Genomic DNA, 25,895 nt, shown 5'->3' on the forward strand with positions numbered 1-25,895 from the left:
CAAACAGGGGCTTACCCCAAACTTTCCACTCAATGTCCTCCGTGAACTGGTTACAGCCGTTAGCGTGATGACACCGCTAATGTGGGCTCTGTCTCAGATAGGCTCTTCTGATTGGTCCAAACTCGGACCCGGTCAGCAACAGACAGGGGCTTACCCCGAACTTTCCACTTGGTGTCCTCCATGAGTTGGTTAAAAGCCTTTAGCGTGATGACAATGTTAATGTGGGCGCTGTCTCAGATTGGCTTTTCTTATTGGTTCAAACTCGGACCCAGTCAGCAGCAGTAGTGGTGACTATTACAACTAAAGTGTAGCAATTGTCCGATGAATAATACCTGCTCTTAGTGCTAACTAGCACGCAGGTACAAAATAAAGATGAAAACAAGCTTGGTTATCGATGAAAAGTTCAGAGAGTTAGTTGCAAGTCTTTCCAATCACTAGTTATTATAGCGATATTGCACAATCCTCAATGAACACTGTGGTGGCTCCAGCTTCAAATAGTAATCTCAGTAGTAGTTGCAGCACATCAACGCGTTTCCCCCTCTACAGGGCTTTCTCAAGATGATTAAACTGCAACAGGTATGTCTTTATTTGAAGGTGTAGTTTGCTTCTCATTGGTTGTGAAACACCTGGGAGTGTTATCTAAGGCGGTCTTAGTATTTAAGGTGGTATTGGCAAGTGACCATATAACTTAGGTAGCTTCATATCTATCATCACTTATATAGTTGTAAGGTGGTTTCTATTACAAGATTTCACAGAACTCCATTAAAAGTGATATTAAAAATTGATATTTTGAAATTGATACTTAAAATTAGTGTATCTATTTCTAAATCACTTATGTTAAAAATTATTTGCTAAAAAGAAATAAACGCTTAAAAATAATTAAAACTAATTAAAAATAATGATCATGTTAAGAATCTAAATTGATATTGTGTATGTCATATAGTAAAATACAGATTGTGCATTACATAATAATGTTTAGTCAAATAAAAATGGAGAGATGTCTAATTCCGAATTTAGACCAGCAGGGAACAGGGTGTTATGTTTGTAAATCAGTTCTGCCTCTTTTATTTTCAGAAATTTTTCTATATTACCCCCCTCCAATTTTGTTTCACATGCAAAATCCCCCAATATTTTAGATCTTTAGTATTGCCCTTGTGTACAGTTTTAAAGTGCCTATATAGATTAGTGTCTGTCACTCCCTTTTCAATACATAATAAATGTTCTCTTATTCTATCTTTGATCATACGCTTGGTCTCTCCAAAATAAAATAAATTACATGTGCATTTAAGAATGTAAATTACCCCCTTCGTGGTGCATCTGATGCATTCCTTGATAGTGATTTCTTCTCCTGATTTAGGAATGATAATAGTTTTCCTTTTGTCACTATATTTACATGCCTTGCATGAATAGCAAGGGAAGAAGCCTGATATTTTCCCCCCTTGTAGATCTTTTTGTGTGAAATTTGATTTCTGATTTATCTCGCGTGAACTAGGCGCAAGTATTGTTTTAAAATTTTTTGTTTTTTTAAAAATCAATCTCGGCTTATATAACGGAATATAATGTAGATCATGGCATTGTAAGAAGGATTCTGAATAAACACTGGGCTATCTTAAAAGCTGACCCTATATTAGGAGATGCACTCCCCCATAAGCCGAGATTGATTGATAAAGACATACCTGTTGCAGTTTAATCATCTTGAGAAAGCCCTGTAGAGGGGGAAACGCGTTGATGTGCTGCAACTACTACTGAGATTACTATTTGAAGCTGGAGCCACCACAGTATTCATTGAGGATTGTGCAATATCGCTATAATAACTAGTGATTGGAAAGACTTGCAACTAACTCTCTGAACTTTTCATCGGATAACCAAGCTTGTTTTCATCTTTATTTTGTACCTGCGTGCTAGTTAGCACTAAGAGCAGGTATTATTCATCGGACAATTGCTACACTTTAGTTGTAATAGTCACCCCTACTGCTGCTGACCGGGTCCGAGTTTGGACCAATAAGAAAAGCCAATCTGATACAGCGCCCACATTAACGTTGTCATCACGCTAAAGGCTTTTAACCAACTCACGGAGGACACCAAGTGGAAAGTTCGGGGTAAGCCCCTGTCTGTTGCTGACCGGGTCCGAGTTTGGACCAATCAGAAGAGCCTATCTGAGACAGCGCTCACATTAGCGGTGTCATCACGCTAACGGCTGTAAGTGTACACCAGACTGTCATTTATTTGTACTACGAACTCTCTCTGCTATTATAATTATCATATGGCGGCAACTTAAGGATTTTTACTCACGGAGACGTCCGTTTTTATTCATAATTGTGTATTCTTTGCTGTGCATTAAATTTATGCTAGTTTTTAAGATACGCTAAATGTCTATGCCATTTTTATTTATATAGTTTTATTTCCTAGCACCTTTAGCTGTAGCGCTCCTGATATACTCTCCTTTTCAGACTTCCCCAGGGTCATATTAATTTGCATACATAGAGAGAAGCGCTCTACCAGGAACAAACAACAGCTCATTAGCTAGTTCTATGGCGATTTACCACCCGGAAGCAGCCTCTTTTAGACCAGTGTGTTTTTCACAAAGGAAAACCTTCCTTAAGTATATCAGTCTGATCCCGCCCAGTAAGGTCAGTCCAGCCCCGAAATACCAAGCAATTCTCCTCTGAACAAGGAACATGACAACCCCAGACGATCATTTCAGCCTCCTATGGGGCACGTCAGTGTGGTGCAGCCACATTCCTCTAAGCACACTGGGCAAGGAGTCCACGTCTGGTTTCCCCCATCACCCATAGGGAGACTTCCCCAGGGTCATATTAATTTACATACAAAGAGAGAAACGCTCTACCAGGAATGAACAACAGCTCTTTAGCTAGTTCTATGGCAATTTACCACCCGGAAGCAGCCTCTTTTAGACCAGTGTGCTTTTCACAAAGGTAAACTTTTCTTAAGTATATCAGTCTGATTTCGCCCAGTAAGATCAGTCCAGCCCCGAAATACCAGGCAATTCTCCTCTGAACAAGGAACATGACAACCCCAGACAATCGTCTCATTATTCGTGAACATTAACTTAACCATCCTAACTAAGCTGAGTTTTCTAAGTATATTCAGACAATTAACTGGTTAATAGGTGTGTGTTTAGCACCAACCAATGACCAGCTTACATTAATCCTTTTTAAAGGACACACACCGTTGTCTGTCCAGGTTTATGAGTACGGCTAACGCCGAAACACGTAAAACCCTTTTGTTTGTGTGCTCACATGTCCGTTTTTTAAGATTTACCAATAAAGCTGCTATTTTTTAACATTTTGGATATCCGGGATATTTTCTGTTTTTTTTTTTTTACATAGAAGGTATGGAAGTGGCCAAGGTTGGCAACTGGACATACGAACAAGATCCGCATACCAAAACCTGTGAGCCCATGATGGCACAAACGATTGCTCCATGATAATCTTGGAAATCACTCTTGGAAGGAGAACTAGAGGCGGAAAAATATAGGCAGGTTGATAACTCCAAGGAAGTGTCAACGCATCCACTGCTTCCGCCTGGGAAGTTTCTTGTTTAGATGAGATGCCATCAGATCTATTTCTGGAAGCCCCCACATCTGAACAATTTGAAAAAACACATCTGGGTGAAGAGACCACTCTCCCGGATGTAAAGTCTGACGACTGAGATAATCCGCTTCCCAATTGTCTATACCTGGGATATGAACCGCAGAAATTAGACAGGAGCTGGATTCTGCCCAAACAAGTATGCGGGATACTTCTTTCATAGCCTGAGGACTGTGAGTCCCACCATGATGATTGACATATGCCACAGTTGTGACATTGTCTGTTTGAAAACAAATAAATGGCTCTTTCTTCAATAGGGGACAAAACTGAAGGGCTCTGAGAATCGCACGGAGTTCCAAAATATTGATTGGTAATTTCGCCTCTTGAGATTTCCAAACCCCTTGTGCTGTCAGAGATCCCCAGACAGCTCCCCAACCTGAAAGACTCGCATCTGTTGTGATCAAAGTCCAGGTTGGAGGAACAAAAGAGGCCCCTTGAACTATACGATGGTGATCTAACCACCAAGTCAGAGATAGTCGAACATTGGGATTTAAGGATATTAATTGTGATATCCTTGTATAATCCCTGCACCATTGGTTCAGCATACAAAGCTGAAGAGGTCTCATGTGAAAACGAGCAAAGGGGATCGCGTCCGATGCTGCAGTCATGAGACCTAAAACCTCCATGCACTGAAGGGAATAACTGAGACTGAAGGTTCCAACAAGCTGCAACCAACTTCAAATGTCTTTTGTCTGTTAGAGACAGTCATGGATACTGAATCTATCTGGAAACCTAAAAAGGTTACCCTTGTCTGAGGTATCAAATAACTTTTTGGTAAATTGATCCGCCAACCATGTTTTTGAAGAAACAACACTAGTTGATTCGTTTGAGATTCTACAGAACGTAAAGACTGAGCAAGTACCAAGATATCGTCCAAATAAGGAAACACCGCAATACCCGCTCTCTGATTACAGAGACTAGGGCATGAGAACCTTTGAAAAGATTGGAGCTGTCGCTAGGCCAAAAGGAAGAGCAACAAATTGGTAATGCTTGTCTTGAAAAGAGAATCTCAGTAACTGATAGTGATCTGGATGAATCGGAATATGAAGATATGCATCCTGTAAGTCTATTGTGGACATATAATGCCCTTGCTGAACAAAAGGCAGAATAGTCCTTATAGTCACCATTTTGAATGTTGGTACTCTTACAAAACAATTCAAGACTTTTAGATCCAGAACTGGTCTGAATGAACTGGTCTGTATGAATAGATTTGAATAAACCCCCAGACCCTGTTCCTGAAAAGGAACTGGCACGATTACCCCAGATAACTCCAGGTCTGAAACACACTTCAGGAAAGCCTGTGCTTTCTCTGGGTTCACTGGAATGCGTGAGAGAAAGAAACTTCTCACAGGCGGTCTTACTCTGAAACCTATTCTGTACCCCTGAGAGACAATGTTCTGAATCCAATGATTTTGGACTGAATTTAACCAAACATCTTTGAAAAATTTTAATCTGCCCCCTACCAGCTGAGCTGGAATGAGGGTCGCACCTTCATGCGGACTTGGGAGCTGGTTTAGATCTCTTAAATGGCTTGGATTTATTCCAGATTGAGGAAGGCTTCCAATTGGAAACAGATTCCTTAGGGGAAGGTTTAGGTTTCTGTTCTTTATTTTGTCGAAAGGAACGAAAACATTTAGAAGCTTTAAATTTACCCTTAGATTTTTTATCCTGAGGCAAAAAAGCTCCCTTCCCCCCAGTGACAGTTGAAATTATAGAATCCAACTGAGAACCAAATAATGTATTACCTTGGAAAGAGACAGCAAAGTCGATTTAGAAGTCATATCAGCATTCCAAGATTTAAGCCATAAAGCTCTTCTAGCTAAAATAGCTAAAGACATATATCTAACATCAATTCTGATGATATCAAAAATGGCATCACAAATTAAATTATTAGCATGTTGAATTAATTTAACAATGCTATACACATTATGATCTGATACTTGTTGCGCTAAGGTTTCCAACCAAAAAGTTGAAGCAGCTGCAACATCAGCCAAAGAAATAGCAGGCCTAAGAAGATGACCTGAACATAAATAAGCTTTCTTTAGAAAAGATTCAAGCTTCTTATCTAAAGGATCTTTAAAAGAAGTACTATCTTCTGTAGGAATACTAGTACGCTTAGCAAGAGTAGAGATGGCCCCATCAACTTTGGGGATCTTTTCCCAAAACTCCAATCTATCAGTAGGCAAAGGATACAATTTTTTTTATTTTTTTTTAAATATAAATTTTTATTGAGACAAACAAATAAGAAATAAACAACAGATAAACAGATGAAAGTCATTACATTTGTATACTTTCATATCATTGCGAACACATAAGATTGTTAGTAGTAGGTATGTGCTCGGGAGGGCTTAAGTGTTCATTGGCTACAATAAAGTAATGCCACTTGCCTATAAGTACTATGTCTCTATTTTACAAATTTAGAGGAAATGATATCTAGAAGGAATGCATACAATGCGATATACAGCTCTCAAGTGGTTTAACATCAACAGGTTTGTGCAGTGATAAACAAATATTCAGATATGAATAGTAACGTTGGCCTAGGCCTGGATATCAATACACAGCTGGATAATCATAAATATATATGGGAGTAACCTGTGATATTAGTGGAGCTTTATATATTTAGAGTAGGTAAAGGGATAAAAGAGTACAGCGGACAAGAGCCGCTTAATGTCAGAAGATGGGTGAAGGACCCGTATTAAGGGGGGGGCGGAGCCTTAAGTGTAGGAGGAGGAGTGTTGGGGTGTCAGGACATCAGGGCCCTCCAGAGCAGCAATTTGGAGGGGTGATATTATGGTATTAAGGAACTCGGGTATTCTATGTAAAGAGAGGGGGGTATTCTTATATGGCATGTTTGGGGAGTATTTGCGTCAATAAAGTAAAGAATCTCAAAGGCCATAATGTGTAGAGAGAGAAGAGGGTCATGATATACACAGAACAATGTAAATAGCATTAAAATAAATTATAAACAGTAATGATACATATTAGGGCAGCGGACACTTAATTAACCGTGTCCACTGGTGGAGGAACACAGGAAGACAAAGATAACAGTTAACTTTCAAACCATAGGTGTATGTTTAAAGGTAAACCATATGTAACATATCTAGACAATTACATCTGCCGTCAAACATACATTTTTTAATGCAGGAGTCATTGTTATATCAGATAGGAAGTAGAAACAAACTTTAGTAAGACAGTCAACTTCACCTGCTTGACTTCTGGGTGAGGGCAAGGACCGGCTGATCTCATAGTGGTGTAAAAGTTTTGGTAAGCATCATCAGTTGAAGTTATCAGTGGTCTTCAAAAATAAAGATGATGTGTCTTCCCTGTCCTAGATCTGTACTTTGGTTGGAGTTCTAGGAAGTCAGCTCTTGGTAGACATGGGAGCTTAAAAATGCCAGCCTGGCCAACAGCTGATGTGATTTTGTGTATATGAGCAAATGAAGAGTAAGATGAGTACCCGTTTGTAAGCTCATATAACATCTAAATAAATAGGTGGAGTTTTGATGAAGAAGAAGCGGGGTGAATGGTACTTGAGCTCAGGTAAGGGTAAGATATGTACCCGTGTGTTAGCTCATATCCTCATTTTGTTGGGCAAGGTTTACCTGATGAAGCAGAGCGGGGGCTCCACTCTGGAGCAGAAGTGTTGAGGGGTGCCAAATTATCTTCTGGGTTCCGATTCGTCTTCTGGGTAAGATCAAGTCCTAGAGTGTGGAGAAGTTTCATTCCCTGATCGGGAGTGGAGATCACGTAGGACCTGTCCTGGTGTTGGAGAAAAAGCTTTACAGGGAATCCCCATCTATATTTAATGTTGTTGTGTCTCAGGACTCTTGTGAACTGCTGGAAGGATCTCCTCCTTGCTAGAGTGTGCTGGGATAAATCTGGGAAAATCTGTATTCCTTGATGTGGATCTTTTAGCGTCTTGTTAGCGAATGAGGCTCTTAGTATTTTATCTCTGGTTGTGAAATAATGTAATCTCAGGATAACATCCCTAGGCATGTCTGCAGCCGAGTTTCGGGGTCGTAAGGCTCTATGAGCTCTATCTAACAGTAGGTCTTGGAGTGTTTCCACTATTTCTTTGAATAGTCCCTGTAGGTAAGCTGGGAGGTCTGCTGTGGTAACAGACTCTGGTATGCCACGTATCCTCAAGTTATTACGACGGGACCTGTCTTTAAGGTCTGCTAGTTTGCCTTCTAATTCTGTGATCATTTCTGCCAGATTTTGGGAATAGGCAAGGAGGTTGGAATGGTCCAGAGCTAAATCTTCATGTTTCTTCTCTATGTTTTCAGTACGCTCATTCACTGATATTTCCCTTTTCAGTTCGGCTACTGATTGTCTAAACTCTTGGCGTAAAGAGGTGTGATGTGAATCCATTTTGTCAGACAGGGTCTGTATGGTGTCTAGAAAAGTTGACTGGGAGAGGGAGGGGCCCTCTCTATGTCTGCTGTCTGATTTGGGGAGTTTATTAAGTGAAGTGGGTGAGTCTCTGGAGTCATCTTCCGAGTTGTCTAGATCAGAGCCATGTTTGTTATGGAAGTGATCTGTTAGAGTCCTTTTAGGGTTTTTCTGGGATTTTTGTTTTTTCCCCATTATGTTGGCCATGGTAAATTGTTTGGGTGATGGTTTCTGTAACTGATGTAGATAAGCTTTGAGATTGAATCCTTAATTTAGAGGGCTCCTGGAGGGGGACCTCTATCCTGCACCCCTACTTGTCTGCCTCTAGCCTTGCATTATATTTCAGGTATGACCAAGTATGAATTGAGGACAAGCCTGGTGTACGCGAGTATGTGAACTAGACCCCACTCCCAGGGGCGTGCCCCCTATTGGGCGAAGTGGGGAAAAGGTAGTCGATTATGACCCGCTGGCGGTGACAGCGGGAAAGGGAGGGAGGGGGCCCAGGTTAGAAAATTCTTTATGGAGACCCTCCAGTAGTTTGGGCTAGGAAAGGCCAGATAGTACCGGGGTATGTTGGTTTCCTGTGTTGTTATAAAGTGATGGGGGTAAGAGAGTGTCCTCAGCAAGTTCCCTTTATTGTGGTGACAGCAAAGAGAAAAGAAAAAAAAGGAAACTACAACACAGTCTTGTCTTGCTTAGGTAGCAATCGTGGCGAGCTGAAATAGTTTATTTGTGGGGCTCTGAGGTGTGTTGCAGCCTTCCCTATGCAGCAAGATGTGATTATGTTTAGTTTAGTGGATCTGGGTATCCTCTGTGTACGTTTAAAGCCAAAGAGTCTTTACTCCTCTTGCAGCAATCTGTAATGTGGTTCAGGTTACCTGAATACTGCAATTTGAATGTGCAGAGCAATTTCCGTAGTATCACTAGCACAATGATATATTTTAGGGCTTTGCTGATATATCTCTCAATCTCAGGGCTATTAGTAAATCTCACAGGGGGCAGGTAGTATACCCTGTCAAAACTATGTACAGTCTCTTGTGATCCTTACAGTAGTAATAAGACTTCGGGTTGATATATTATAGAAATGATAAGCCCAGGCCTCCCTCCAAGGTTCCTTTTTCAATCGGAGACACAGCAGTCTCCCACTGACCCTTATAGGCCTCAAAGTTCGATGAGAGGGCAGACTGAGCTTAGCCGGTAGATTTCTGTTACAACTAGCAAGTGTTGCTTATGTCTATGTCTTACCCTCCGTGTAGCGTTAGGAGCCGGCGGTGAATGATCCCCCTGGAGCGGAGGTGTATGTCTCCTAACTCCTGCGTAGGTCAGCTTGAGATCCGAAGATGGCGGGTGTTCGCACCAAATCTGCGGTGGCGGACTTGCAGACTGTTAGGCGTTCACTTGCGGTTAGATTGTGTCTCGACTTTCCGACAAGTTCTGTGCAAGTCACCAGTCGACGATCAACCCTGGGCCCGCGGGTGAACCAGAAAGTCCCGGCTAGAGTTGCTGACAGGCGCCTAGGAGTCTGGTGGCTAAAGTACCTCCGGAGCTGGCCGTCCCGTTATCGGGTGTCAATATATGTTATAGTAACACTCCGGAGCGGAGCCCCGACCCTCCGGAGGGAAGTTGAATCAGCTGTGTAGCCTTCAGTAGTGTAGATAGCTTGTCGGGCAGCAGCTCTCCCCAGTAGAGATAAAATGTGCGCACGCCAGCTCCGTGTGCCGACAGACAGAAGTAACTTAAAGTCCACTATTCGGTCACACTGATATCTCAGAGTGTTCTATAGTCACAATATCCGCCTTTAAACTCGTAGATATGAATTTTTCTCCTAATTATTAGTACTTTTAGTCAAAAGTGAAGAGGAGCTCCCATACAACACGTCCTCCTGCTCTGGCGGTTAGCTCCGACCCCAGGATACAATTTTTTTTAAACCTTAAAGGAGTAAAATAAGTACCCAGTCTATTCCATTCTTTAGAAATCATATCTGAAATAGCATCAGGAACTGGAAAAACCTCTGGAATAACTACATGAGGTTTATAAACCGAATTTAAACGTTTACTAGTTTTAGTATCAAGAGGACTAGTCTCCTCCATATCTAATGCAATCAACACTTCTTTTAATAAAGAACAAATATACTCCATTTTAAATAAATAAGAGGGATTTGTCAGTGTCAATATCTGAAGCAGGATCCTCTGAAATCAGACAGATCCTCATCAGAGATAAATAAATCAGTATGTTGTCGGTCAATTGAAATTTCATCAACTCTATGAGAAGTTTTTTAAAAGACAATTTACGTTTATTAAAAGGCGGAATGACAGACAAAGCCTTCTGCTAATGGAATCAGAAAATAAATTCTCTTAAATTTACAGGAATATCCCGAGCATTAGATTTTGATGGACCAGCAACAGGTAATGAACTACTACTGATGGAAACATTATCGGCATGTAAAAGTTTATCATGACAAACTTTACAAACCACAGCTGGAACAGTTACCACAAGTTTACAACAAATGCACTTAGCTTTGGTAGAACCAATATCAGGCAGCAGGATTCCAGTAGTAGATTCTGAGACAGGATCAGATTGAGACATCTTGCAGTATGTAAGAGAAAAATTAACATATAAAGCAAAATTATCAATTTCGTTATATGACAGTTTCAGGAATGGGAAAAAATGCAATAGCATAGGCCTCTGACATAGAAAAAAAGACCAGAGGCAAAAGGAATGAGGTCTTACAATAATGAAAAATGTTTGGCGCCAAGTATGACGCACCACAAACTGAAAAATATTTTTTTTGCCCCAAAAACGTCCAGAACGAAACACGAAGCGTCATAGATGACGCAACCTCGTGAAACACTCGGCGCCAACTAAAACGCCGGAAATGACGAATTTGCATCAACAAACGTAATTCTCACGCCAAAAAAGTCTCGCGCCAAGAATGACGCAATAAATTATAGCATTTTGCGCTCTCGCAAGCCTAAAACAGGCCGCAATTTGGAAAAAAGTCAATTTGAAAACCCCAGGTAAGATTTTTTTTTTTTGTAAAAATGCATTTCCCAGATATGAAACTTACAGTCTGCAAAAAGGAAATATACTGATAAACCTGAATCATGGCAAATATAAGTACAAACATATATTTATAACTTTGTACATAAAGTGCCAAACCATAGCTCAGAGTGTCTTAAGTAAATGAAACATACTTACCAAAAGACACCCATCCACATATAGCAGATAGCCAAACCAGTACTGAAACGGGAATCAGTAGAGGTAATGGTATATAAGAGTATATCGTCGATCTGAAAAAGGAGGTAGAGATGAATCTCTACGACCGATAACAAAGAACCTATGAAATAGATCCCCGTTATGAAGACCATTGCATTCAATAGATGATACTCCCTTCACATCCCTCTGACATTCACTGTACTCTGAGAGGAACCGGGCTTCAAAATGCTGAGAAGCGCATATCAACGTAGAAATCTAGCACAAACTTACTTCACCACCTCCATAGGAGGCAAAGTTTGTAAAACTGAATTGTGGGTGTGGTGAGGGGTGTATTTATAGGCATTTTGAGGTTTGGGAAACTTTGCCCCTCCTGGTAGGATTGTATATCCCATACGTCACTAGCTCATGGATTCTTGCCAATTACATGAAAGAAATGTACACTTGAACTGATGGAACTTATGATTGAAGAGAATAAGGTCAGATTAGAAGAAAGTAAAATTGAAACAGTAAAAGCTTATGAACAAGTAAATTTGTTTGCGAATGATCCTCTCTTTGATAAACAGAACAAAGATTCAAAATAGCATTGATAAACTCCATAGTGAGAGTAAATTCAGAAAACGTAGGAAGTTGATGAGAGACCAAGATGACCAAAAAAAAAAGGAAGAATCTATGTTTACCATAATCCACCTACAGTAAAGGGGTCATATGACTCCGGCACAGATAATTCTGATTCTGATTTGGATCACAATACTAGTAATATTAGAGCTATTTTGGACACAGGGATCCCTTTAGGAGGACAAGGAGAGGTGGGAGGAGGGTACCATGAAAGAAGATACTAGTTATGGGAGGGGGGAGAAGAGGCAGGAACAGGAGGTTCAGTGGGAATCGGGGGCTACACACGCATGACAACAAGGAATCAAGAGAGGCAGGATCTATTTTAGGAGCTCATCCCACAGGATATCATTCCCTTAAATAATGCGCATATTGAAGTTTTATCTAAAGGCTTAATGTTTTGTCCAGCTTCAGGCTTAGATAAATTTGAAGTTACTAAGGATATAAATTTATTTGCAAGAAAGCTAGTCCTTAAAAACTCTGGAGAGATAAAAAGAAAATTAAAGAATCTCCAGTTGAGAGTGAAGCAGATAAGGAAACATTAGCAACTTTGGTATCTTTATTATCTGACCAAGAAGAGGTTGTAGAAAGAGAGGATGAGGACATTTCCAGTAAAATCAAAACTTCTCCAATAAATTTAGTAATATGCGCCGCTCTATCCCTTGTTCCAAGTATTCAAAGTTTTGTAAAATGTGTTGAAAAAGACATACAAAAACTTGGGAACACAGGAATAGTAGCAGACAATATGACTAAAAAAGAACGAACAGCATTTAATGAGTAAAAAAAATAGAGATGACATTGTCATAAAATTGTCTGACAAGTGTGGCAATGTCGTTTTGATGGACAAAACAGATTATGCAAAAAGAGGCAATGAGGCAGTTACTTGATCCCAAACAATATAGTGGAGTAAGCAGACTCGATTATGATAAATCCTGTAATGAACTACTGTTTTTATTAAATGAGGGCCCTAAGAGAGGGTTACAAATTTTGAGAGTGTTGCAATTTTATAACTATTTAAAAAGAGTGCTAAATTCCCAGTCTTTATAGTGACTTTATTATATTTCACTAAATCTTTATTTTTCTTTGTTTGAAGGGAGATTATATATATATATATATATATATATATATATATATATATATATATATATATATATATATAATATATATATATATAATACTTAAACAAGAAATGTGTGAGAAACTTATTCTCACACTTAGTTTCCCTGTATCCAGCACCAGATTCTAGGGGTAATTCACCAATAAACTAGTATTCCATATATAGGACAAATGTCCCTTTAAATTCCACAGTTATATGATCAATTATTGAAAAATGATACACTTCACATTGAACCGTTAATAATAATAATAATAATAATAATAATAACGACATTAAGAGAATTTTCATTTGCAATATGTTTTATGCTGAAATAACTTCAAGAAAAGAAAAAAACGTTTTTTCACAGTATTATAAACATGAACGGTGGGCCCACTTGTGTACTAAATATTGGCCAATATTGTATACTATAAATGTGTCCATATGAAGATAATTTTCCGTATATCTCCAGATTTACTTGCTTTGAATGGTTATATATTGGTATGTATCAACTTCGTTAAAGTTGCAATATTGTAGCCATTGAACGGGCTTATACTTTGGCTCGTGTAGGTGTAGTGTGGTCTGCGGTATTACATGAGAAGGTTATTCGACACTCTAGGAGTAGGATAAAATTATTTGAATTTTTTCAACAGCTGCAATGTCCTCTAAGAATGGTATGTATTGTTCTGTTGCAAATTATAACATTGCGACGCCTCAAGGAATTATGGCTTATAGAGATAATACTTCCGCTCACCTTGTTATGCTGTCTTTGGCAACATTAATAGCAAAACAGTTTTTTCCATGATTGCAGCGTATCCTGATTCTCTGTGTGTGAAGTTACTCACTTGTCTTCAATTTTTGTGTTAATCCGACCCTCAGCGAGTGGACCTTACTCAAAACCGCTTGACTGTATCCCGGTCTTTACTTTCCGTTATTCCGGCCCTTTTCATGAGGGCTCAGCTGCATGCCCTCAGTTTGAATATCTCGCAGCTACGTGCGTTTCAACCCTTACTGGATACTCGTTTAGGGCTTCGTCCCGGCTTCATTCTCACTGGTCCTAGTGCCGACCTTTTATTTGATTTTGAATTGTGCCGCCCTTAAGGTAAAATTGGTCATTTTCATATTGCATTGATTTCCATTGGATTTGTGCATTATTTCTGGAGTAAGTCCTTTACAGAAACTTGTTATATTAACAACCATTATTTGATATATTCATTAAGCAAATTAATTTCAATATTCATTTGTCATTTTATGTATTTGGCATAATACATTCCATTTATACAAAATTCATCCAGTATTTATCCTCATAATAGATAAAGAAGATATCCTTTTGTTTGCAGTTTTTAAAACACCATATATAGAAATATTTAATAACATAGATTTAGTAATTTTCAATATTATCTTGAAATATTTGTTTCTTATACAATGTGCATATATGTTTTAATAAATGAATAATTCACTTTTTATACTTTCATTTAGATTGGGTAAAATTAAGTTCTTTTATTTATACTTCCATCATTACTTATTGTAATATTATATTAGTTTTTGGAGAGAGCTTTAAAGAACTGGTAAATTCTGTATTATTTGAGAGGAGATTCTTATATATCAGGGGCCTTTACTTTTTCACAATGTTTTATTTTATACGGTATGGTTCTTATTTTTAAGGAAAGGAGCATTTAATCCATGAGGTTTTAAAAGCTTTGAGATCATATATCCATTTACATTCTTTTTGGAGCAATATGTTATCCAGGTTGCCACCCACCTTATTGATATATCAACTTTTTTCTAATCCCAGAAATTTTAGTATTTCCTCATCGCTATTATGAAATAACATAGTGTCTTGCTACACTACTGGTTTTTACCTTATTGGATATATCTCTTTTGTGTTCCTTGATCCTTTCTTTCAATTCACAATAGGTTTTGCCTACGTAACACATGGGGCAGCAGCAAAAGACCAGATATACAATACCCTCACTTTTACAATTAATTTTACCTTTTATTTTGTAACTTTGGCCATACTTATCTACAAAGCATTTGCCTTGTTGCATGTTGCTACATACTGAGCACTTATTGCATCTAAAGTTACCTTCCTTTGCTTGATATTTTAATACCATATTGCTTTTGGATGTATCTGTGTAGTGGCTTTGAACCAGTCTATCCTTTTGGAGCTCTTCTGGCTGACATGAGAGGTCTATCACCCACAAAGTTGACTATATCTCTCTCTAAGGTTAGAATTGGCCAGTGTTTGTTTAATATGGTTCTAATGTCCTGCCATTTGTTGTTATAAGTAGAGACTAAATCTGATCTTGTTTATCTTGACTTTTTTCTTTAGTTTTTATACAATATTTCTTCTCTATTTCTTTTAATAGCCGATACATATGCTTTCTTGAGTACATTATTCGAATATCCTCTGTTTTTAAATCTCTCTCTTAAGGAACCAGCTTCTTCTTTAAATTTATTCAAATCTGAACAATTCTTCTGCGATGTCTCAAATATTGTCCCTTTGAGATACTTGTTGATTAAGGATGGGGGGATGATGGCTAACGGCCATTAATAGATTGTTCCCTGCTGTCTTTTTTCTATAGGTACTAGTGAATATTTTATTGTTCTGTACATTAATCCTTAAATCCAGAAAGGTAATTTCTGCTTTATTAAATGCATATGTAATTAAGATTATAGTTGTTGATGTTGATTTCTTTCATGAAATTTTTCAACATCACTTCTGATCCTGACCAGATACTAGGATGTCATCTATGAAGCGAAGCCAGAGCTTTATATTGCCCCCCTGGCTTCCCCCATAGATGACATCCTTCTCCCACTTGCCTAAATATAGACAGGCATAGGTGGGGGCACAGCAAGTGCCCATCGCTGTGCCCCTCACCTGTTGATAAATCTGCCTCCAAATGTAAAGAAATAGCGTTCCAATACAAAAACCTCAAAAGATAAAAAATAAAACATTGTGAAAAAGTAAAGCCCCTGATATATAAGAATCTCCTCTCAAATAATAAAGAATTTACCAGTTCTCTCTCCAAAAAACTAATATAATATTACAATAAGTAACGATGAAAGTATAAATAAAAGAACTTCATTTTAACCCAATCTAAATGAAAGTATAAAAAGTAAAATTATTCATTTATTAAAACATATATGCACATTGTATAAGAAACAAATATTTCAAGATAATATTGAAAATTACTAAATCTCTGTTATTAAATATTTCTATATATGGTGTTAAAAACGTCACACAAAAGGATATCTTCTTTATCTATTATGAGGATAAATACTGGATGAATTTTGTATAAATGAATGTATTATGCCAAATACATAAAATGACAAATGAATATTGAAATTAATTTGCTTAATGAATATATCAAATAATGGTTGTTAATATAACAAGTTTCTGTAAAGGACTTTACTCCAGAAATAATGCACAAATCCAATGGAAATCAATGCAATATGAAAATGACCAATTTTACCTTAAGGGGGCCACAATTCAGAATCAAATAAAAGGTCGGCACTAGGACCAGTGAGAATGAAGCCGGACGAAGCCTAAACGAGTATCCAGTAAGGGTGAAACGCACGTAGCTGCGAGATATTCAAACTGAGGGCTGCAGCTGAGCCCTCATGAAAAGGCCGGAATAACGGAAAGTAAAGACCGGATACAGTCAAGCGGTTTTGAGTAAGGTCCACTCGCGGAGGGTCGGATTAACACAAAAATTGAAGACAAGTGAGTAACTTCACACACAGAGAATCAGGATACGCTGCAATCAAGGTAAAAACTGTTTTGCTATTAATGTTGCCGAAAGACAGCCTAACGAGGTGAGCGGAAGTATTATCTCTATAAGCCATAATTCCTTGAGGCGTCGCAATGTTATAATTTGCAACAGAACAATACATACCATTCTTAGAGGACATTGCAGCTGTTGAAAAATTCAAATAATTTTATCCTACTCCTAGAGTGTCGAATAACCTTCTCATGTAATACCGCAGACCACACTACACCTACACGAGCCAAAGTATAAGCCCATTCAATGGCTACAAATATTGCAACTTTAACGAAGTTGATACATACAATATATAACATTCAAAGCAAGTAAATCTGGAGATATACGGATAATTATCTTCATATGGACACATTTATAGTATACAATATTGGCCAATATTTAGTACACAAGTGGGCCCACGTTCATGTTTATAATACTGTGAAAACCGTTATTTTCTTTTCTTCAAATTATTTCAGCATAAAACATATTGCAAATGAAAATTTTCTTATGTCGTTATTATTAACGGTTTAATGTGGTGTATATTTTTTCAATAATTGTGCATATAACTTTGTGGAATTTAAAGGGACATTGTCCTATATATGGAATACTAGTTTATTGGTGAATTACCCCTAGAATCTGGTGCTGGATACAGGGAAACTAAGTGTGAGAATAAGTTTCTCACACATTTCCTTGTTTAAGTATTGTATATATATATATATATATATATATATATCCTTCAAACAAAGAAAAATAAAGATTTAGTGAAATATAATAAAGTCACTATAAAGACTAGGAATTCAGCACTCTTTTTAAATAGTTATAAAATTGCAACACTCACAATTTGTAACCCTCTCTTAGGTCCTCATTTAATAAAAACAGTAGTTCATTACAGATTATCATAATCGAGTCTGCTTACTCCACTATATTGTATATACATATATAAACACACACATATATAATATATATATTATATATATATATATATATATATATATATATATATATATATATATATATAACAAAAACTAAATAACAATTATGTTTTTTTTTTATTTAAAAAAAGACCTTGAATCTTCTAGGCCTCCTTAAAGATACAGCAAGCCATACTGCAGCAGAGAAATAAATTACTCTCTTAAGACAAATTCCTGTTATTACACTAGAAAACAAATAAACAAATTGAAGCCATGCACAAATCTACGAATAGTGAACTTAATAGTACAGTACACCTGTGTGTAAAAATAATATATAAAGAATGCTTAATGCAGTCAATCAATAATTTGTTCAACCCAGTAAAACAAAAGAATGGGTGGCTTGGAGTTGAATACTTGTGCTAACTATTGTATCAACTGAGTGTAAGACCACTGGTGATAGTATCATGGAAGAGTTTATTCATAAAAGCACAGGGTTACAAACAGCAACGTTTCAGGACAACTTCCTTAGTCATGACTAAGGGAGTTGTCTTGAAACGTTGCTGTTTGTAACCCTGTGCTTTTATCAATAAACTCTTTATGCTGCAACTTTGTTGGAATTTGGAGTTTGTGATTCGGGTATTGAGTAGTTGGCCGGTGGCGTACATAAGTACCCTGGGTGCTGGACTAATCAGTGTTATTTGATAGTATCATGGACCAAGAGTTAAAAGTTATAGACTTTTGTAATAGACTTTATATAAGAGAGACATTTGGCCCTATCATCCACTCCCCATTCTTAAAAGTGTATGTGGTCAGTCAATCTCAAATGTTTGATGCTATGACCAGCCTGTAGAAAATGGTGTGCCTCTGCTTGTTCTGAGACATTGGACAATCTGATGACTGACCTATGGTTTGTTACCCTAGTACGGCCATGATCATCTTTTTTCCTCACATAAAATAACAAACAGTTAAGTAGGTATATCACTAACTTAGTAGTGCAGTTTGAAAATAGTTGTTATGGTACTTTTTGTTTTCAATGGACTTTAAAATTAAGTGTCGTTCCTGGGACTATACCTATTACAAGCTTTGCAGCTAGGATACCTGAAGCACCCATTTTTACTGGTCCAAACCTTGACCGTTTTTTATACGGTCAGATTTCACTAAAAAATTACTTAGATTATGTCCTCTTCTATAATCCATCCTTGAAGGGCCGTGATATTGAAAAGGTAGAGTCCTGTCAGTAGACAAAATATCACTTATCTTGAAAAGCTTTAGTAACAAATTTACTTTAGTGGCGTATAAGTAGTCACAAATTTACATTTGGTTATCATTTCAGTGGATTATTAGGTGGGTGCAAGGCCGCCTCAAGTTGTTATTCAACTAAGAATCTGTTGTATCCACTTGGAGATGCCACCGTAAGTTTTTCATCACTTATATTAGGGTCAGAATAACTACAAATTACTCATTGGGAATTGTGCCTTGGGGATGTTTTTTCAGAAGCCGCTGGATTGACTTAATTTTGACTTTGTGTTGAGATCATATATGAAGTGCAAGCAAGAAGTATCAGGACTATTAGCTAAAACAGCACAGATTAGGTTTATTACAGTTTATTTTGCAAAATATTTTGGTCTAGACATTTTTTATAGTTTTAAGTTAGTGGCTTTAGAACAAGATACATCATTTCTTTGAGGTTTTTTTAAATAAATTAATCTAGACTTTTACACAAGTAACTAACTCAATTTTATCCTCTACAACCGGTTTATGATTTATAAATGTTTTCCTGTCAGCATGGATGCCGATAAGTCACCATTTTAAAATGATGTGTAGCTTATGTATACAAGTAACTCTCTCCTGCTACATTTGTTGTCACTGATATTATATTTGGTGAATTTATTTTTTATTCCTCTGCTCCACCTTTCTGTGGATGCCCATGCCGGTCAGGTTCTTTTTGTTTTCTTCAGAAACACAATGATGCAGAATTTATATTAACACATTTAAAAGGACATGATCAGACTGATTCCTCAATGAAATCTGGCAAATGACAATGCTTTTATGAAGTCAGAAAGTATACAATCTGACTTGGGACTAGTTTATTCTTCTGTACATTATGGTTGGCAGTCTAGATAACACAGGAAAGGGAAAAGCAAGCAGGGTAGAGGGTTTGCTTTGCCGATCTACATCCCCTTCATTTGTGCATAAGCTCTTCTAGACTCTGCTCAGATTCTTCAACTGTTACTCCTGATGTAGGTGCCTAAAAAAATTTGATGACAATACTATTAATAGAAATAAATACATTAAATGACTATTTAATACAGTAGAATTGCACACATCAGTGCATGCGTAATAAAAACATGATGCTATAGAACAGTTTGAATTTCAAATCAGAAGATATTTTTTTCTCACAAAATATATATATATATATATATATACACACACATACACGTAGTGCCTCACCTATACGATTCTGAATAAACCACTTTGGCTTAGAGTTCTGCAGCATCCTCGTCTTTCTTTTCATGATGGAATGAATGTATATATGTATGTATGTATATATATATATATATATATGTAAACAAAAGACTTGCACTCTCTGGATTTTTCAAACCCCAATTTTACTGTGACCGTGTAGTAACGTTTTCGGGGATAATGTATCCCCTACCAGACATATATACATACACACACACACACACACATACTGTTGTATATCCTACCGCACATGCTCAGTAGAAGCTGGTGCCTCAGAAAGTGTACAAATAAAAACTGGAAGCTGCTGGCTACAATAAAAAGGTTTTGGAACAAGTTGTACATCTTCTGTTTGGCTTAACCGCCCATAGACAAAATTGCTGTGTCACTTCTGTCCTTTTAAATGGATATGAAACCCAAAAGTTTTCTTTTGTGATACAGACAGAGCATACAATTTCCAATTTACTCCTATTATCAAATTTGCTTTGTTCCCATGGTGTTCTATGTTGTGAAAATATACCTAGGTAGGTGTCTGAAGCACTACATGGCAGGAAATAGTGCTGCCATCTAGTGGGTCTAGCAAATGGATAATATTCTTGCAAAGCTGCTGCCATCTAGTGCCCCAGAAATGTGCACACTCCTGAGCTTTCAACAAAAAGATACCAAGAGAACAAAAAAACTGATAATAGAAATAAATTAGAAAGCTGTTTAAAATTGCATGCGCTATCTGAATCACGAAAGTAAAAATTTAAGTTTCATATCCCTTTAAACTAAACGTATAACAACCGTCTCATTGTAACTGACCTTCATATGTATTATATTTTAACAATATACATTATTTGTATTGAACATCTTCGTTCATTATTGATGATTATAAGTTTTACGTACTCTATTAACCAGTTATTCTATATATAGAATCAGAAAGACTAAATTTGGAATATATTCACAAGCAAGTGCTTCAAAAAGATGATCTTTTTTATTTACCATTTACAATAATATGGTTGCGTTGATTTTTTGTTTTATTTACAGTTTTGTTTTACTAAAACAAAACATAGGGTAGACATGCACACAACTTACTGTAATTGGTATCGTATATGCCACAGTGATTCCCTCTGGTAGATCAGGAACTGGTCCAGAAGCCGCTTTTAACTCCTCTTCTGAAACTTCTGACACCAGTTCAATACCTGAAGAAGTCAAACAGCAGACTTAAGTAACAACAATTAAATCAAGCTCTGTGGTGAATAGCGCGAAAAGTGTGGTGTGAAACAGAGCTTTGGTTAATAGCACGAGTGTGGTGTGAAATAGAGCTTTAGTTAATAGCGTGCGAGTTCGGTGTGAAACAGAGCATTGGTTAATAGGTTGGGTGTGGTGTGAAAGAGCATTGGTTAATAGGGCGAGTGCGGTGTGAAACAGAGCATTGGTTAATAGGGAGAGTGCGGTGTAAAACAGAGCTTTGGTTAATAGCGCGAGTGTGGTGTGAAACAGAGCTTTGGTTAATAGCGCGAGTGTGGTGTGAAACAGAGCTTTGGTTAATAGCGAGAGTGTGGTGTGAAACAGAGCTTTGGTTAATAGCACGAGTGTGGTGTGAAATAGAGCTTTGGTTAATAGCGCGAGTGTGGTGTGAAACAGAGCTTTGGTTAATAGCGCGAGTGTGGTGTGAAACAGAGCTTTGGTTAATAGCGAGAGTGTGGTGTGAAACAGAGCTTTGGTTAATAGCACGAGTGTGGTGTGAAATAGAGCTTTGGTTAATAGCACGAATGTGGTGTAAAACAGAGCTTTGGTTAATAGCGCGAGTGTGGTGTGAAACAGAGCTTTGGTTAATAGCGAGAGTGTGGTGTGAAACAGAGCTTTGGTTAATAGCGCGAGTGTGGTGTGAAACAGAGCTTTGGTTAATAGCGCGAGTGTGGTGTGAAACAGAGCATTGGTTAATAGGTTGGGTGTGGTGTGAAAGAGCATTGGTTAATAGCGCGAGTGTGGTGTGAAACAGAGCTTTGGTTAATAGCGCGAGTGTGGTGTGAAACAGAGCATTGGTTAATAGGTTGGGTGTGGTGTGAAAGAGCATTGGTTAATAGGGCGAGTGTGGTGTGAAACAGAGCATTGGTTAAAAGCGCACGAATGTGGTGTAAAACAGAGCTTTGGTTAATAGCGCGAGTGCGGTGTGAAACAGAGCTTTGGTTAATAGGGAGAGTGCGGTGTGAAACAGAGCATTGGTTAATAGGGAGAGTGCGGTGTGAAACAGAGCATTGGTTAATAGGGCGAGTGTGGTGTGAAACAGAGCATTGGTTAAAAGCGCACGAATGTGGTGTAAAACAGAGCTTTGGTTAATAGCGCGAGTGTGGTGTGAAACAGAGCTTTGGTTAATAGCGAGAGTGTGGTGTGAAACAGAGCTTTGGTTAATAGCGCAAGTGTGGTGTGAAACAGAGCTTTGGTTAATAGCGCGAGTGTGGTGTGAAACAAAGTTTTGGTTTATAGCGTGCGAGTGCTGTGTGAAACAGAGCTTTGGTTTATAGCATGCGAGTGCGGTGTGAAACAGAGCTTTGGTTAATAGCGCGAGTGTGATGTGAAACAGAGCTTTGATTGATTTTAAATTATTTCTTACCCCAATCATTGTCCTCATGAACTATTTCTTCTTCCTCTTCTACGACTGTCACTGGTTCTTGCACAGGGCGAGCTGCCTCTTTTATCTAGTGAAAAATTGTGTGCATTAGAAACAAACTTCAAACAAAAAAGCCATATATAGGCAATGTTTTTTTTATAGTGCAAGTATACGTCTTTAAACACGTTTAAGACATCTACTATAATACCTCTTAAGCAAAAGTTGTGTTACTTTTTGTAATCTTGGACATTATCTCAAAGGGACATAAAACTCAAAACAGAAATGCACATTAGAAGCTTTTACTATGCATGGAGCATATGTACATATGCCGTGGGCACCTGCATTCAAACATTGCTCCTGCTTAGAGAGCATAGCATGTGTTGGCAATCACTACATTTTCATCACCACACAAACACCACTGCTGGCTTTCTGATCAGGTGTAGTGATTTAATGCAGGAGCACAGGGCATATGCTCTGTGCATAGTAAAAGCTATTGCTGAAACAGTTTTAGTTTTTTACTACAAGCATTTTGCTAATACATGTGTACCATAAAAAAAATGCTTCTGATCAAAACTAAAAGGCATTCATGGGGTTTTTAAGAATGCTATGTCCCTTTAAAATGTATTCATTTCTCTCTTTATTTTTATTAATAAAATGTTTATGTGTTGAAAACACTCTTTTTGATTTTGCGCTGGCGATTGTGCTTCCCGAAGTAATAATAGAGCTGTGGTAGTTGCCCTTAAAAAGGGACATTAAACCCAATTTTTTTTCCTTTCATGATTCAGATAGAGCATGAAATTTTAAGCAACTTTCTAATTTACTCCTATTATCAATTTTTTCTTCATCGTTCTCTTGATATCTTTATTTAAAAAGAAGGAATGTAAAGCTTAGGAGTCGGCCCATTTTTGGTTCAGAACCCGGGTTACGCTTGCTTATTGGCTGGCTGAATGTAGTCACCAAAACGCAAGTGCTATCCACGGTGCTGAACCTAAAATGGGCCGGCTCATAAGCTTTACATTCCTGCTTTTTAAATAAAGATAGCAAGAGAAAGAAGAAAAATTGATAATAGGAGTAAATTAGAAAGTTGCTTAAAATTGCATGCTCTATCTGAATTATGAAAAAAAAATGGGTTTAGTATCCCTTTAACAGCCAATAAGCATCTACAGCTTGAGTATCAATTATGTATAAACATTGATTTCCTGCTATCTTCAGTATCAGTTAAAAGCAGATTTGGGTGATGTTCATAAACTTGTAAACTCATAGAAATCTAGTCAAGCATCTTCAAGGTAGTGTGAAGCAACCTAACAAATGTATACTGGCTGTACATGGCGCAGGATCTCTCTGTATTCTTGGTGCTATTGGCATCACCAGCTTTGAGAATTCAGGTCATACCTTAAATTCTTCCTGCTGTTTCTGACAATATTTATCATCACAGTGTGGGTTTGGTTTTAAGGCCATCGTTGGGAAGAAATCCTTCATGGCATTGTATCCTAGATAATAGCTTACTGTTCCAAAATGTAAGAGATACCTGAAAAGACATAGGAATTTTTGAATGTAAGCTCACAAGTCTACCTGTCCTGTTGATTGTTTTACGTAAAGATGTCTTACAGCGACTTATAATTTAAGTAAATGTCTTCATGTTACAGCGCTGCATAATATGTTGGTGCTTTATAAATAAACAATAATAATAATAATACAATTCTGAAAATATATTGATATGTAAAAGACTACAAAATCTCATTTTGTATATTTTAGGGTTCAACCTGAATGTAAATGAATGTAGATTGTTTGTTGCTCATGGCACCGGAAAATCATCTGCCCCCCAAAAAAACCCCACCTACAACAATTTTAGTTTATATTTGCCTTAAATTCTTCTCACAACCAAAGACCAACTGCTCATTAAAATGGCCATTAATAATAATATAATGAATAAGTAAAACATTTGGATAGCTTAGGGACAAGGAAGGCATAGTGCCATATAACTATCCCTCAAAATTTGCTGTGTACCCCTCCCCCCAAATCCTACTGCTTTATACAAAGCCCTAGTTGTCTTAAAGGGACAGTCTACACCAGAATTGTTATTGTTTATAAAGATAGATAATCCCTTTATTACCCATTCCCTAGTTTTGCATAGCCAACACAGTTATATTAATATACTTTTTACCTCTGTGGTTACCTTGTATCTAAGCCTCTGCAGACTGCCCCCTTATCTCAGTGCTTTTGACAGACATGAAATTTAGCCAATCAGTGCAGACTCCTAAATAACTCCACGGGAGTGAGCACAATGTTATCTATATGACACACATGAACTAATACTGTCTTAGAAATCAGTTTGAGCCTAGCTAGGTTTGTCTTTTCAAAAATACTACCAAGGGAACAAAGCAAATTTGATGATTATTATTATTATCGGTTATTTATAGAGCACCAACAAATTCCTCAACGCTAAAATAAGTCAATTGGAAAGTTGTTTAAAATTGCATGCCCTATCTGAATCATGAAAGTTTAATTTTGACTGTCCCTTTAAGTCAACATACACCCCCCCTGAATTGAAGTATCTGGTTTTCAAAAAGATACTACAAAAGCTAACTTAAAGGGACAACATTTTTATTTCATGATGCAGACAGAGAATACATTTTAAAAAAAGTTTCCAATTTACTTCTATTATCAAATTTGCTTTGTTTTCTTGTTATTCTTTGTTGAAGAGATACCTAGATAGGTAGCATGCACAGGTCTGGAGCACTACATGACAGGAAATAGTGCTGCCATCTAGTGCTCCTGCTAATGTATAACATTGTTGTTAAATTGCAACCATGTAATGCTGCGGACACGTGCACACTCCTGGACTGATCTTTCTGCTTTACAACAAAGGATAACACAAAAACAAAGACATTTGATAATAGAAGTAAATTGAAAAGTTGTGAGAATGTTATGTTCCATCTGAATCATGAAATACATTTTTGAGTTTTATGTCCTTTTAACTAAAAAGGGGCACTTACTTGAGAACATTCTGCACTAGAATCCCCGCTACCACTCCCATGGTGGTAGGGAGACTGGCCGCACAAAACCCCCTCCCCGTTTCAGGGTCTTTTCATCTATATTTGCAGCAACTACAAGAGGAGGAGCGCACTGAAAGAGAAACAAAAATGGAGGTTGTGGGAACGAGTTATTCCTAATAAGGTGAGCAAGATCAGTCAACAGGTTGTACAGGTATTTTACTAATCAGATCTTAGAATAACAATA

At 37.5% G+C, this 25,895-nt stretch overlaps 1 protein-coding gene across 1 annotated transcript in view; it reads right to left on the bottom strand.

Moving 5' to 3' along the window:
• Positions 1-19,173: 19,173 nt before the first annotated feature.
• UBA5 (ubiquitin like modifier activating enzyme 5) overlaps positions 19,174-25,895 on the bottom strand; it is a 35,631-nt gene continuing 28,909 nt past the window's right edge. Inside the window, 6 exon segments of the mRNA XM_053714334.1 lie at positions 19,174-19,847; positions 21,137-21,243; positions 22,659-22,743; positions 24,048-24,183; positions 25,652-25,725; positions 25,728-25,781. Of these exon segments, the coding sequence (XP_053570309.1) occupies positions 19,782-19,847; positions 21,137-21,243; positions 22,659-22,743; positions 24,048-24,183; positions 25,652-25,725; positions 25,728-25,781 (522 nt within the window). The 3' untranslated portion in view covers positions 19,174-19,781.

The sequence above is a fragment of the Bombina bombina genome, chromosome 5 (assembly GCF_027579735.1).
Source record: "Bombina bombina isolate aBomBom1 chromosome 5, aBomBom1.pri, whole genome shotgun sequence".
Lineage (NCBI taxonomy): Eukaryota > Metazoa > Chordata > Amphibia > Anura > Bombinatoridae > Bombina > Bombina bombina.